The 15,157-nt window shown below is 39.9% G+C and overlaps 2 protein-coding genes and 1 non-coding gene across 3 annotated transcripts; 2 read left to right on the forward strand and 1 right to left on the reverse strand.

The window, feature by feature from the left end:
• Positions 347-2,077, reverse strand: LOC8058529 (NAC domain-containing protein 90). The gene is made up of 3 exons (XM_021448262.1): positions 1,850-2,077; positions 1,413-1,741; positions 347-1,225 (listed from the first exon to the last, which is right to left on the reverse strand). The coding sequence occupies exons 1-3, from the start codon at positions 2,004-2,006 to the stop codon at positions 902-904; spliced, it is 810 nt and encodes a 269-aa protein (XP_021303937.1). The 5' UTR covers positions 2,007-2,077; the 3' UTR covers positions 347-901.
• Positions 13,115-13,194, forward strand: TRNAL-UAG. Its single transcript has one exon. It is a non-coding gene; the product is annotated as a tRNA-Leu (tRNA).
• Positions 14,358-15,154, forward strand: LOC110430010 (cyclin-dependent kinase inhibitor 1C-like). Its single transcript, XM_021446830.1, has one exon. It carries the CDS (start codon positions 14,639-14,641, stop codon positions 15,017-15,019), a length of 381 nt encoding a protein of 126 aa, XP_021302505.1. The 5' UTR covers positions 14,358-14,638; the 3' UTR covers positions 15,020-15,154.

Here is a 15,157-nt window from a genome sequence, read left to right on the forward strand (position 1 = left end):
GGTTAATTACTGGTTGATACCAGTATGTTTTTCTGACAGCTGATCCATCTCTGTTAGTTGAATCGTTTTCGATTCTACTCTAATTTTCCGCTCTATTGTTTGCCAGATCGTTCATGAGAAAGGAAAATAACGTGATTCAAGAAATGATAAAAATGGTGCTGTCGTCGTTCCTGATATTTTCATGTTTCAGTCCTATATATATACTAGATAGAACTCCGAATCCATTTGTCCTGATGATGATGATAATGATGATATCAAATGGCAATGATGTAATCTGGCAACGAATTTATAACAGTTGATGCTCGTCAGCATGATTGCTTGCCAGCCTATATGAAATGGACGGGAAATAAATATATATGGTGTACATTCCTTCTGCACCAAAAGTTCAACCAGTAGTCAATATGAGAATTGAGGTCCTGTTACTGTTAGCATATGTTAATTGTGCACGTTTGGTCCGCCTCAACATAATAATCGCTGCAACGGGCCCTCAAGACCCGAAGACAAAAGGAGGACACATGGAATAATGAAAAGATTCTTCGTGTGGCATGCATGGGCAAAACACAAGTGGCGTACGTGTTGGCCCTCTCGCTGCATCAAAAGGAAAAGTTCAGCAAAACAACCCAAGAGTTGACTAGCTTATCTGAAGTCTCGTCCACATTTTGAGTTCAAAAAATGTTCTAGCTTGTATGTTGTATGTAAGTTTAGAATACAACAGGTGATCCACAATTTAAGGTAGTATCTCCTAAAATTAATATCCACCGTACCGACTGGTCTATATTTTGGCAGTCGATCGGGTAATTAAAGAATTCTAAAATATCTTGTGTTCTTTAACAGAAATTTCGCAAAATAAGAGCTCGAGCATGTGTTTACTCGTAGCATGTACGACGACCGACCCACAGTATCAAATCCAGTCGTCCAAGAACTCTGACCAGTCGGCCATGTCGTCCTCGATGAGCACCTCACCGTCACCGGTCCCTCTCTGTGCCAGCCGCAGCCGCTGCTGCGTGGGGACGTCGTCGCCGTCGTCGTAACTCGAATATGTGTCGTCGCTCGGCGCAGCCCTTTTCCTCTTCGGTCCCGTTTGCGGCAACGCAACGGACGGCGCCAGGTTCTCGCCGCCGCTGCCGCCCGCCGCCGCTGCAGTGGCAGTGCTAGGCCGGCGGTCGAACTGCCGCGGGCACCCGGACTTGGTGTAGAGCCGGCACAGGCTGTACTCGCTCCTCGTCTGCAGAGACAAACAGAAACAGCAATGCACGCACCTTTCAGCATCGCAACAAGACGCAAGTCGCGCACCTTCTTGTGCCGTGCGTGCGTGCCCTCACGACTCGTGTGACTACAGTATCTAGCAGGCATTAAGGCAAGTTGCGTGTTGTGTTGGAGACTCTTATCGGCTGGATGGCGCCATCAGTTACCTGGAGAGCATGGCTCGGCGGCGCCGGATGAGCAGCGACGGCGGTGGCGTCGTCGTCGTCGTACTCGTACTCGAAAGCCTTGTACTCGTTTAGCTTCCACTTGGTCTTGGCCCCCGCCGGCGCGCGGCCGCGGTAGAACACCATGGTCTTCTTGGTCCCGATGGGGCGGCCGTCGGCGGCGTATACCAACCCAGGGGTACCCGCCGCCTTCCAGTAGCCCGACGGCGTGGTCCGGCTCGGGCGCCCGCCCCGCGCCTCGCGCTCCTGCCGCGGGCAGAAGTAGAACCACGGCTCCTCGTTGCCGGAGTACGCGGCACGGTGCGCCGCCGCTGCATGCATGGATGCAAATAATCGAGCCATCGTTAGCTAACTAACTAATCAAAGAAATGCACTCCACTCCATCTCTGCCGATAGGATAGGGACGACGATCGACGTGCCTGAGAGCTCCCATGGGTCAAGGGCGCAGACGTCGGCGACGGGGATGACGCGCTCGATGTCGCCGCAGCGGGTGCCGCTGAGCTTGTTCCGGAGGTAGAAGCAGATGAGCTCCTCCTCCGTTGGGTAGAAGCGGAACCCGGGGGCTAACTCGGCCATCACGGAGTGTCCTCTTGTCGCCTTAATGATGGAAGAGCGTACGTACGCTTGGAAAAAAAAGGTGAGTCTGATGCTCGAAGAACAGAGTGAGAACACAGGTAGGTAACGACAGGTTTATATACTAGGGTGGCAGCTGGATGCGCGTTATTGTTGTCGAGAGTTGACATGGTGTTGCACGGTTTTAGTTTCACGGTTGATTGCCAAAGAATTTTCTTTTCTCGTGTTGTGGAAAAAGGAAAAAGGGGAGGAGTGGAGGTTGCATGTGGTGCGGTACTGCGACGGGCGTTGTGTTGTGTGGTTGGGTGGGGAGGACCGGGTCAGTCTTCTTATCCTTCTTTGTTTATTTACGCTCACCCTTTTGCTTAGGTGCTATTATATTAGCCAGTTGTGTTTTATTCCGTCTTCATTTTTCCTATTACTTTAGTGTAGGCTACTACGAGTAACTCGATCGGTTGCTTTGATGATCATCTGAAAGCATGTGAGGATTAACATGCCCTCGGTACTAAAGGATAACTCGGTATGTGGGAATCAAACATCATATCTGAAGGACCTTGTTGCAGAAAAATAGTTGAAATTTCTAGTTATCTGTCAACAGATTATATGTGGTTAAATCTATCAGATAAAAATATGTCAGCTTTTTATACATACGGCCTAGTAGATAGTTGTAGCACAATTACTAAAGCAGAATCAGACATGTAGAGATCTGACAGATGTAGTACCCAAAGAAATCTGTTAACAGGTAAATAGCAAAAGTCAAAATGGTTTCCAAAAGTCAGTCAGTAGCTGCGGACAACAGTATCCTGTTAGTTGTAATGGCCGCTTAGCTTCTTATTAGTGCTTAACGTCCGGCAACCCGACCCTTTAGATTAGTTGCGGCTGCTAACGGTTGATGTAGTTAGCATCTGAACGATCTATTTGTTTATCATCTACTAACGCAGGTCAAGGGTGATCTTGTGTGTCCCTAACAGGTTTTTCCATCATTTTTTATCAGTTCGACCTTGTTTATCTATTTGTTTATCATCTACTAGTGCAGGTCAAGGATGATCATGTGTCCCTAACAGGTTTTTCCTTCATTTTTTATCATCATTTTTGCGAAGTGGTCAAGGATGATCTTGTGTCCCTAGTGTGACAGTTTGCCTTTATATAAAAGTTACATTATGAGAAGGCTTATCACAGACTCTGCTAGCATTTCCTTTATGAGATTCTTATCATATCTTGAAGTTTTGGGGTCCAAATAGATCTCTTGGATCCAACAAGTAACTATGGATGGATCCATTTGCATTCAGATTAATTATCATAAAGCCCCTTCTTAAAACAGGAAAAAGCTTGAGGCAAGGAGGTCCTATCTATCTCTTTTTTTTTAAATTTGGTGGCAGATGCTTTAGCAAAAATAGTAAGTAAAGCTACAAATAATGGTTTGATTATTGGTTTGTTACAGGAAATTTTCCCTTAGCATCATCAGCCCCTATGTTGATGATACCATCTTACTTATGAATGAAGAGAATGCTAGGTATGTAAAGTGGCCGTTAGCCTATTTAGAATAGCTTTCTAGGATGAAGATTAACTATGATAAGGATGACTTAATGATCATTGGCTTAGATGACAATCTGGTGAATGAATTGACTAGCCCTTTTCTCTAAAAGGAGATAATTTCCTTTTAAATGTTTAGCGGTGCCTATGCATTATGCAAAAATTAGAAGAGAATGTATCAAACCTATAATTGACAAGAATATTAATAGTAGTTGGTTGGACAAGGAGATTGCTCTCATATGGAGGATGATTAACCTAGCTTGTAAAATCTTTCTTAGCTCGTATTACTATTTACTTGATGTCAATAATCAAGTTTCCAGAGTGGACAGTTGTGGCCATGAACTCTCAGATGGGTCATCGCTTATTTTAGAATTCCTATGAGAATATATAACCACATATACATTTTTTCAAATTAACAATTGATTACTCAAAAAAACAAGATTATGGTGGTCTTGGCATTATAGATCTTGGTAGCTGAAATATTTCCTTATTTGGTTCTTGGATATCTATGTATCATTTGATCTAGAAAAAATGTTGATTACTAAAACTACATTGTGAATAATCCTACCTATTTTGCTGCCCTGAGTTGTTGCTTCTTTTTGTAAATGAGTTTTATGGGATACTAGTGCAACAAAAATGGGCTACATTTGGAGGTGGGAGATGGTAGAAACATTAGATTTTTGGAAGATTGTTGGTTTTAGAAATTCTAGTTTAGCAATTATTGAGGCCTAGTATGATATGGTAACTTTAGATCTACTTCTAGGGGGGACTATGTCCCAAAATATAATGAATGTGTGGTTACAATTAAGAAATTGCTACTTCTAATTCTTTCACATATGACTACAGTTTGTTATTTCAAAATTTAATTTAATGGTACATATCTAGTCCAATATTTTTATGTTGTACTCCCTCGAATGTATGTGTATACACCTACTAATCAGACATTATTAATAATGTGATTCATGATGATTGGTTGGTAAGTAGCACATATTGATATAATACATGCCACATTTATGCGATTATTTAATGCAAAATAGCTTGTCTCCAAAAGTTCCTTATATTACACTATATTACAACATGAAGGGTGTAGTAATATTTAGAAATATCTAGCCTATGTATAGCATAACGATGTGGAAACTGTCTATTCCTCCTAAGTTGGACATCTTTCTTTGGCTATTAAAAAACAATAGATTATTAACCGTGGATAACTTGAGTAAATGAAGACTTGTAGTAGATAAGACTTGCTTATTTTGCAATCAAAAAGTGTATGTTTCCCATTTGTTATTTGAATGTTGCCTCTTGCATTTCTTCATTTTGGAGGTCGATTTGGGCAAGAACTTCTAATATGCAGATGAATGGTGGATTTGTAAAAAGAAGAAAAGGTGTTGGGAACAATTGTACTTTTATAACTATGTGTATGGAAATGAAAAAATGGTTTATATGCTTTAGGAATATAGTGGGACCAACACAAATCCTAATAAGAATTGCAACAAGATGATGAGAAGATTGAATGTGTTGACCAAGGGTAGAATAGGATAAACCAGAGTTGGTCATAAAAAGAATAGAATCAAGGGTATTGCAAACAAAGGATTTTTTTGGTTGCCAACAGATTTTTTTAGGTTTGATAGTTATAAGAACACACTTGAACTGATGGATGAGAGTCGTCAATCTCTTCCTTTGCATTATGATAGTGTAGTAGATGAAGAGTTTGATCAGGTTGTTTGGTTAGAAGTTGCTATTCACTGTCGGGTCTAAACCCCTTATCATTGCAGGCATGCATGCTGCGCGGCGATAGGTGCTCAAACCCATGATCTCAGGCTTCGCATGTTCATCCCATAACCACTCCACCCATAAGACACTTTTGTTCATTTGAAAATGAACATATATGGGATCATAAATGAATTCAAATAAAAAAGTTGTCAACTACAAAGTTTTATAATTCTTTGAGATCTACAACTTTGCATTTGGTCCATTCTCCATCTGAGGTCATTTGAAAAACTTGAATTTCAAATGTGAGAAATTCAAACATAATTTTTATGGATAGATGATTTCAAATAAAAATATTTTCAACTATAAAGTTTTATAACTTCTCAATATCTATAAGTTTTCTTTTGGTGGTTTCTCCATCCGGGGTCATTTGAAAAGTTTAAATTTCAAATGTGAGGAAATTCAAACATTAGTTTTTCTTGAATATATGATTTCAAATGAAAAAATGTCTACTATAGATTTGTATAACTTTTTGAGATTATAGCTTTTGCTTTAGTCGTTTCTTCATTCGAGGTCGTATGGAAATTTGAATTTCAAATACGAGAAATTCAAATGCAATTACAAATTTGTATAACTTTTCATGATCTACAATTTTTTGGTAGTTTTCTATGTAAGATCCTTCCATACCACTACACACTCACTTATGACTATAGAGCATATGCATTATTTTGGTATTAACTCTATAAAATATTGTGAATTAAATATTTTGGCATCAAAAGCACTTCAAATAAAAATGTTATGAACTATAAAGTTGTAGCTCTCATCGAGTGCTACAAATTTGGTATAAAGTTTATCTTCATTGGACATCATATGAAAAAGTCAAGAAGTTTTTCGTGCAGCTTATCACTACAAGTTCAAACCAACAATGAGTAGTGATGACCCCAATATCATTGTCGGGTGTCCTATCACTGTCAAATTGTCAGTTCAAGCCATGAATTGGTAGTTTATTGAATCCCGATCTATAGTACTGATGCCTCATAATGCTTGACATATATGGATGTTTGTACTATGTTTACATTATAAAATATTAGTTGGGTGTATTTTATGTGAAAACATTATTTATCATCTAATCACTACTATAGGAAGGTCATCACTGCCAGGTCAGAAACCCCTATTATTGCTGGTTTTTGACCTCAACAGTGAAATGTCCATGGTGATGGCCATGGCTATTACCGCTGGTTACGAACCAATGATAATCTTCTATCACGGCTAGTTAGCCATTTGATCCAGTTGTGATAATGGCAAGGTCACCATTGGTTCAACGTTTGACCTGACATTGTTGATCCAATAATCGTTGTTGATTTATAGCATGATTCGATCATGATGATCATTTGATCATCGTCGGTCAGTGGTGCACTCTGATGGTGATGAGAGTTTGGTCACCACCAGTCAGTGGTTTAATCCGGCGGTAATGAGCAATTGGTCAACATCGGGTCATGCATTAACCCAGTGGTGATCACTCATTGCTGATAAATAGTTCGATTAAGGTGTTAGACCTTCACCCCCGAAATGATATTGCATCTGGTTGTGATATCGCGTTTTCACAATATTTATTGAGATGAAGCTTAATACATATTGAACAAATTAAAAATACATACATTCTATCCAGGAACAAGTTTAAGCTTTACAAGAGCAATCCATGCTAACAAGAGTGGGAGGAAAGACATACCCGCTATGAGATGATGTACTACCCAAGCTACCGTTGATTACATAATACGACAGTGATCTCCATACATGGACTTACATAATGAAACGAGGTAGTTGTGCTTCATTAGACAGCTCATTGGTTTGTGCCCTACTAGCTGCAATTAATGCAGAGTAAATATAATTAGTTTCAAACTGAATTGAAGCATTTGAATAAAAGTTCAAGTACCTCATGAATGTTGGTCATAAGAACCTCCTACTTATAATTCTTTAGTGTGCCATTGTGAAGAGATAATATAAATAGATTCAAACTGAATTGAAGGATGTGAATTAAAGTGATTTGCTTGTTGAATTACCTAGCCGATGTTGGTCATAGACAAGGACTAGTATGATTCCCTTGTGTGTCATGGCGATGATTAAATATAATAGGATACAAACACAACGGGAGAATATGAATTAAAGTGTGCTTGTTCAACTACCTTGGCAATATTTTTCACAGCCTCTTATGATTTCCCTTATCATCACCCTCTTATGAGGATTAGCGTATTCCTTGACAAAAGATGTTTCAGCAAGAATACAATTTATTTTATCTATGTACTCCCTCCATTGCAGTTAATTATTGTTTTTAGTTTTTGTGCTATAAGTTTGACTCGATTTATAGAAAATACGTACAATATTTATATTTATAAATAAATTTGTTAAAAAACTAGATTCAAAAATCTTTCTGATGATACTAATTATGTAGCATAAATATTTTTAATATATATTTAGTCAAAGTCATTTATTATAAAGCGAAAAACGATAGTTATTTTAGAACAAAGGAAGTACGTCATATGTTAACAAAAAACACAACAAAGTATTATATTGAAGGAATTATATTCACAATTAAAATCGAATAAAATCAGATCAGATACAAACGAATATTAATGATCGCTTGTTCTATCCTAAAATAATATGTATTCTAAATCGAAAGGAGTACCTTTCTATCCTAAAATAATATGCATTCTAATATGCTTACAAGTGGATCGACGCAAGTGGGTAATAAATGGGTACGGGTACTATACACTCGTGCTGCTCGTCGGAGATGATGCTTCTTTCGCTGTTTTTTTTCTTTTATTAGTAAAAAAAGGCTCTTTTGTCCGTCTTCGATAGACAAAAAGGTTAAACTGCCATAACCAAAAAAATCCAGCCACTTATTTCTTGACGTGTTCAATGACATATATAGTACATATGCAATCTGCTGTCCAGTCACGAGATCTTGCTAATAAAGGGCGAGGTCGCGAGGATTATCTCTGAATATAAAATGTTGATCCCACTGAAAGCGACAACCGACAACCAAAGATCCAACCCGTTGACCGTAGTCTGGCGATTTGGCGAACTTGCTGGGGACAGAAACAGAGGCGCGCGGATGTCCAAATAAATGGTGCAGCGCGCGTGACGAACCTATATTTAGGGTTCGTTTGATATTAATTGTTAGTCAGGTCTTGTTTAGTTTTTAAATTTTTTTAAGATTTTTCATCACATCGTGAAATATTAAACATAAATAAAAAAGTAACTAATTGCACAGTTTGTCTATAATTTGCGAGAGAATCTTTTGAGTCTTTAGTCCATAATTAGACAATAATTCTCAAATATAGATGAAATTAAGTGTTACAGTAGCTAAACCCAAAAATTTTCACCAAGTAAAGGCGTCAGCTAATTTTTAACCTTAGCCTATCTAAATAGAGGCTAATAGTTTAAGTTTAACTAAGCCTGAGCCTCAAACTAGCTGTTAGCTAACTATGAGGCTAAATTAAGATAATTTGTCGTTTCAAAAAACTAAGATAATTTAGACTATATTTAGTTTAGCTAATAACTAATCCTATATGATGTAAACAGATCCTATATTATCTTAAAATCTGTAAACATGGCAACGTGTCAACTTGTCATGAGCAGTACTAGAATTGAAACCTTGAAACATTCTTTAAGAGAAAACGGTGAAAGTTGCCTTCACAGGTCAGCTACGTACTCGAGGTGTCGTGTCAGATCGTGATTCCAGGTATACCATGTTCCTGAAAACTTTTGTCTGTTTTACCTTGGAGAAAAGACGAAATTATATATGCACTTGACGGTTGAATGACCATTTTTAACTGATCAGTGTTGGACCTTTTCATGTTTTTCTTTTAGAGAGAGAGAGAGAGAGACGAACCTTTTTCATGTTGTGCTGAGCAGGCAAAATTACTCTTGGCAGACCAAGAGACCATATATAATTACTGAAGGGTACACACATCATAATCTAATCTGTTATTGATGTACGCCTAGTGTGTTGATCACGACGTTGTTCATGTTGTCCAATCTAACTAATACGTTAGGGCTTCATATGCTAATATTTGAGATCGTCATGACTTAAATTTTGACTTTAATCTAGAAATTGCCTACTTTCTCAATAATTTTTATGGTTTTATAGTTCTTTAATTCATGACTCATAAAAAGTTTTTTTTAAAGATCCAATTGTGGCATATATATATATATATATATATATATATATATATATATATAAGGAGAAAGCAGAGTTTATATAACTTTATGTGTGAGAAGCACAACCGCCTATAGCAGACCGCAACAGGGTGGATCAAAGGCATAAGCTAATAATGAAGCTCTAATAAAATTTCTGAGTGAGACTGGCCTTATTAGTCCAAGGTTTGGGTTGGTTTGTGTTAAGCCAAACCTTCAGTGGCCAGCTGCCCAGCTCGTTTACCGGATCGGCAAAACGCGTGATGTGGTCTCTGTTAAGCCGCGCGCGCAGGCAGCACTTTTGGATGCATGCATGCATGTACTTGTCGATGGAACTGGAACTCCGGACTGATAAAGGTCCACGCGCTACGGGCAGCTAGCAGCCGATGACACGCGTGGCATTCTTCTTTCTTCTTTTCTGGTATACGGTGTTTTAACAGGTCAGATAATGATGGTCCAAATCGAGAGGTACGTGGAGGAACCGCACTTGTTGCTGTTCCCCAACAACAACACATGCACGGAAGCAATGGAGCAAACCCAAGTTTTGGCTGCCGTCAGAGAGTTTGGTCTTCCTTGAAGAAAATACGGGAGAACCCATATCCCCTAATTTCAAAAATAGGCAAAGTGTCCCCTAAAATAGTTCAGAGTGGTTTTGGCTAATATGACACATATATGGCATAAGTCATATATACGAGCCTCACAAAAAATTAACTACGTACCCTCATTAACTGCAATTTTCATTATAAACGGGTGGCCCTTTTTTAATAGGCTCTACGCTTAGTTTGTTTTTGGTCATTAGTCTTGTTTGCCATGTTTGGTCTCTCTGTTTTTGTGCTTTTGAAGGATTTTTTTCTTAAAACTTTGTAATGTTAAGTGGTTGTTGAGAAGTGCAAAACTCAGGTCGGAATAAAGAGTTTTTTCCTTTAAAAATAAATGCATTTTTTATACCGAAAATTTTCCCACTGCCTAGTAGTTGAGCGCGAACAGTTCTGGGAGCTCAGGGTCTGCCATGTAAGCACGCAGCAGAGTACATACTTTAGAACAATCTCAATGCTAAAAATTATACCAGTTTCTATATCTATTAATTTTTATAGACAATATATATATATATATATATATATATATATATATATATATATATATATATATATATATAAACCATGGTTTCAATATATAGTTTTTATAAAATTATTTTTTTATCCAATCACATACATTCTCTCTATTTTCAACCATCGTATCACTTTATGTTTTGAATCTCGTGTAAACATGATTTCTAACCTAGACATAGTTTCTATAATTTTTACTCTTTCTTTAATAACTACCTTACTATATCAATAAAATACTTAGTTGATATCATAATTAATATTTATAAAAACTATATTATTATATGTCGCTGTCGCCTCCCGTCCTTCCGGCGCGACACAGCTAGCGACCTCGAGCGCGTACCACGACACTACAGAGTGATCAGCGCGCGACGGAGTCATCAATCCAGTCATCCACCCACACACTCGGCAGGCACAAGTACGCAGCCTTTTTTTTTTTTTCTTTCTATCCTGGTCGCCGCCGGTGCCCATACACGGCCGCATGCAGCCATGCACGCATCATCATCGTCCCATCAAGATAGGGATAGCAGCAGCCTGCCTTAATTAGCGGGCAACAGCTCACCCCTGGACGGCGTCGTCGTCAATTCGTCATCGGGTGGCAGCACAACGACCACTCCGGCGCGCGGCCAGCCACGGCCGTTGTCGCCGTGGACGAGCGCGCCGCGTAGGGGCCGCGCTGCGCTCCGGCCGCCGTGCCGCCGTGATCTCGTCGTCGTGCGCGTGTGACCGTGACCCAGTCTACTGCTTTGGTACGGAGCCAAAAAAAAAAGGCATCAGCTCTCGCGCGCTCCTCGCTAGCTGGATTTGATTACCGATGGATCGACGTGACCGGACAAGGAACGTACTGTCCCGGAAGAGATGGGTCGTTTCGTCGAGCAGGTAGTATTGTCCGGCGACTGCTACTGCCGCTGCGTCAACGGGGAATAAACACAACTGGCAGCTGGATGCGTCAAGCGGCTGACCTTGACGAAACATGGAAAAAAAATGGTAGCACTACTACCGAGCAGTGCCTCAAGCTATACCGGTCGATATCGATCTATTCTTGACAGGTTGACGTACCTGGACTGGTACTGTTGCTGTCAATGGTGTACAACTGTACATGCTCAAGCAAAAGCTCTCCCGGCAAGATTATTCTAGCTCCGGCCTGTTCTTTCCAACCAATTAAGTTTGCCGCTTCCAAGGCTGCACAACATATTAAAATGTGAAGGAATTGTACCTTATATTTCGCATGTATAATATAAGGTACAATTATTTATACATGTCAAATATAACCAGTAGCTTGGGTATTCAAAATGTAGCTTGGGTATTGTACCTTATATTTCACATATTAACCAGTGGCGGGCCCAGGAATTGTAGCTTGGGTATTCAAAATGTGAAGGAATTGTACCTTATATTTGGCATGTATAATAGTACGATTTCATATATTTGTAGAATTTAAGCATAATTTGAATTTGTTTAGAACATAAAGAAGTACCAATAGTTCAAACCTACCAAAGTGACAACATCTGAAATATTTAGAGGCGATGAAACAACAAAACGATTAGAAAGCTTACAAATTACAAGACAAAATTCCGATCCTTCTTGCTTTGAAAATGATTGACGATATCCTTATTGTGGGATTGGGAAATTTGGGAGCAATTGGAAGGCATGCCAACAGACCGAGCAAAACATAAGCGAGACGGAAGGGATGCTGAGTTGAGCCATGGACCCTGGGTCCATGCTCCTACCGTGCGCCCCTTCCCTCGATGCACTGCACTGCACAACACGTAGCATGAAAAACAAATCATGCGGCCATCATCATAGCACCTAGGTCTGTTTGGAACACAAAGGCTCACCCGGTCACCCCACACACAAGAAGTGTGATACAGAGAAACCACCCTCCTATTAGACGTTTGATACATTCAAAGTGGCATGTGTTGTATGGAGGTGCCTAGAGTTGGAGTGCACCCAGAGTCCATAGATTTTTTTTTCTCGAGTTGAGTGGCCTCGTGGGGGAGAGAAGTCCGCCTTATTGGGCCAATGAGCCTTCAGTGGGGAGGGAAGAAGTAGCATTTTGGGCTACATTCTTTACAGAATGTTGAATTTATCTTCATTTCTTTCTTTTTTCTAATACATATGCATTCTAGAATTAACTTATGAAAAAATAATCTTAGCACACGTGTGGGTCACCGAGGCCAGAATAAGGGCCATATGAAGTTAGTCCTTCTATGTTTAAAACCTAACCTCGGGTGTTGAACCTATATCTAATATTAAAGAAAGAATAAATTCTCATGTTTGTCTTTTTTACTTCTCACAATAGCTACATGCCCCTCTCTGTCTGATATGTGACCTAGACTCACAACTAATGCTTATATAAATTAAAACAACATGAGTTCAGTGATTTGAAAACATATTAGAACAGATGATGGTCATTGAATAAATCTTTGATCCACAAATCGTCCAGGTGACTACACAATAACAATACATCCTATTCTATCGTCGGATACATTTCCTACTATTTGTAAATATGGCATATCTCATGACAAAGACCATTTAGTTATATGATTTGTTTCCGGAAGAATACACAATTGTGACAGTTTGGCCGAGTGGTCTAAGGCGCCAGATTTAGGCTCTGGTCCGAAAGGGCGTGGGTTCAAATCCCACAGCTGTCACATTTTTTTCTCACATTAAGTTTTTAATAATGGGTATATTTGTAACCATATTTTTAAATAATTTTTCCATGTTATTAAAACAGTAAAATGTATTGTACCTCCCTAAAGTTTTCATATATTTTCCTCTAGATCCATAAAATAAATCTTTTAGGATTTTAATCTGAATATATAAACTCTCAAAAAGTAAAAACGCATGGTCCATTTCGCTTATTGTAATAGAGATTTTCAACCATCTACCTTTTTGTCCCCTGTGCACTCTGGTTTGTGGAGTATGAATAAAACTTTTGAAGCCGAGCTTTGTCGAGCTATAGTATCAGCTCTTATAGATCAATTAGATATCATGATTAACATGTATTATTTTATCTGCATAGTACAATGTATGTTTATGTTTTTTTAATGAAAATGTATGTTTATGTAACAGAACATTCTTGTAATCTTTATTAAAGTGCAGCGTATGCGTCTGTCTCTATATATGTATCTTCACTGTTTGTTGTTGTTGTCTTAGCTTGTTGATAATATCTCCTATGTTAAATTCTTGCCTTTTTGCTCTTGACTATATAAATGAGAGTTTGAGAATTGAGTATACCTTAACTGGTTAGGTTTCTCGTGGCCATATCTGTATCTGTCTATGAAGTCTTTTTTTAAAAAAAAAGAGAATATATTGATATTACAACCTCTACATCGATCAATGCATATAGCTAGTCATTATTATAGACACCACCACCACCACGGACCAAGCAAACTCTAACAAAAGGTTTCGGTTTAAGAAAAAAGAAGAATCCAAACTCGACAGCTAAAAAGCAATTCTATCACTAAATCTCCAACCGTGTCTTGTAAATACCTCCAAAGTAGTTGTCTCAATAACCGTGCAACTCATCTTTCTATCGAGTCCTTTAGAAATTAGAAGGTGAAATTAGGAGGTTTTTATATATTCTTAGATTTATTATTTCAATAGTAAAGAATGTGTCCGTTGATATTGAGACATATAGTTACTTTGCCAATCTTGATACATTTTAGTCGTTCGAAAGTGATCATAGAGATAACTGATATACCTAAAGGTGAGTTTTTTTTTTTTACGAACCTCATAGGTGGTGTTTGTGTACAGGTAAGAGTCTCTACGTGTCCGAATCTAAATTTAAACGAAAGAATAATAAAGAGCTGCTCCTATTTGATGTGCAATTTTGGGAGGGAGTGACGCGCACTCACGCTGGACGCAGCTCCTCAGAAACGAGGAATTATAGAGCCTCATCAACGCACACCCCCTAAAAATCGCGTTACTCACCTTCCATATTCTCTCCGTTATCAAATGCTTGCCATTCTCCGCCACGATCAACTCGTGTATAAATGATCACGCGCCGCTTCAGTGCGTCACGGCCTTGTGCAGTTTCTTCACCTTGCCATTCGCATCAAGGCTGTCTCTGCCTCGACGCCAAAGCTCCGATCCATGGCACTGTCGCCGGCGAGAGGTTGCTCGGTTCTCATGGCCCTGCTGCTCGTGGCCGTGGTCGCTGCCGCCGTTGCTGCGGCGCCGGCCGTGGCAGCGGCCGACGCGAAGTGGGCGCCGCCCGGGGAGCGCCACGGAGCGCACTCCCACAAGGCCCCGGCGCCAGCGCTGCCTTCGGCAGCTGCGCCAGCCGTAGCGCCTCCTACCCACGGGACGGCAGCGGCGGCGCCTGGCCCGGCCCCGGCGACGCCACCTCAGGGAGCGGAGGCGCCCGCCCCATCGCCTGACCACAGCGGCGGTGCGGCTGCTGCTGTGCTGTTCGCGTGGCCGACTGTGCTCCTGGTCGCCGCCGGCGCCGTGGCCGCTGCGACGATGGTCTGAAACTCCGAATGCTGCGGTGTTTGTGTTTTTTTTTTTTTTTTTTTTACTGCGGTGCAGTGTTGGTCATAATGTAATCACTACTCAGTATATCTGATTGCGTTGTATTATGTGCAATGATGAAGAATCTTTGATGCACGT

This window comes from Sorghum bicolor, chromosome 9, assembly GCF_000003195.3.
Source record: "Sorghum bicolor cultivar BTx623 chromosome 9, Sorghum_bicolor_NCBIv3, whole genome shotgun sequence".
In the NCBI taxonomy this organism is placed as follows: Eukaryota; Viridiplantae; Streptophyta; class Magnoliopsida; order Poales; family Poaceae; genus Sorghum; species Sorghum bicolor.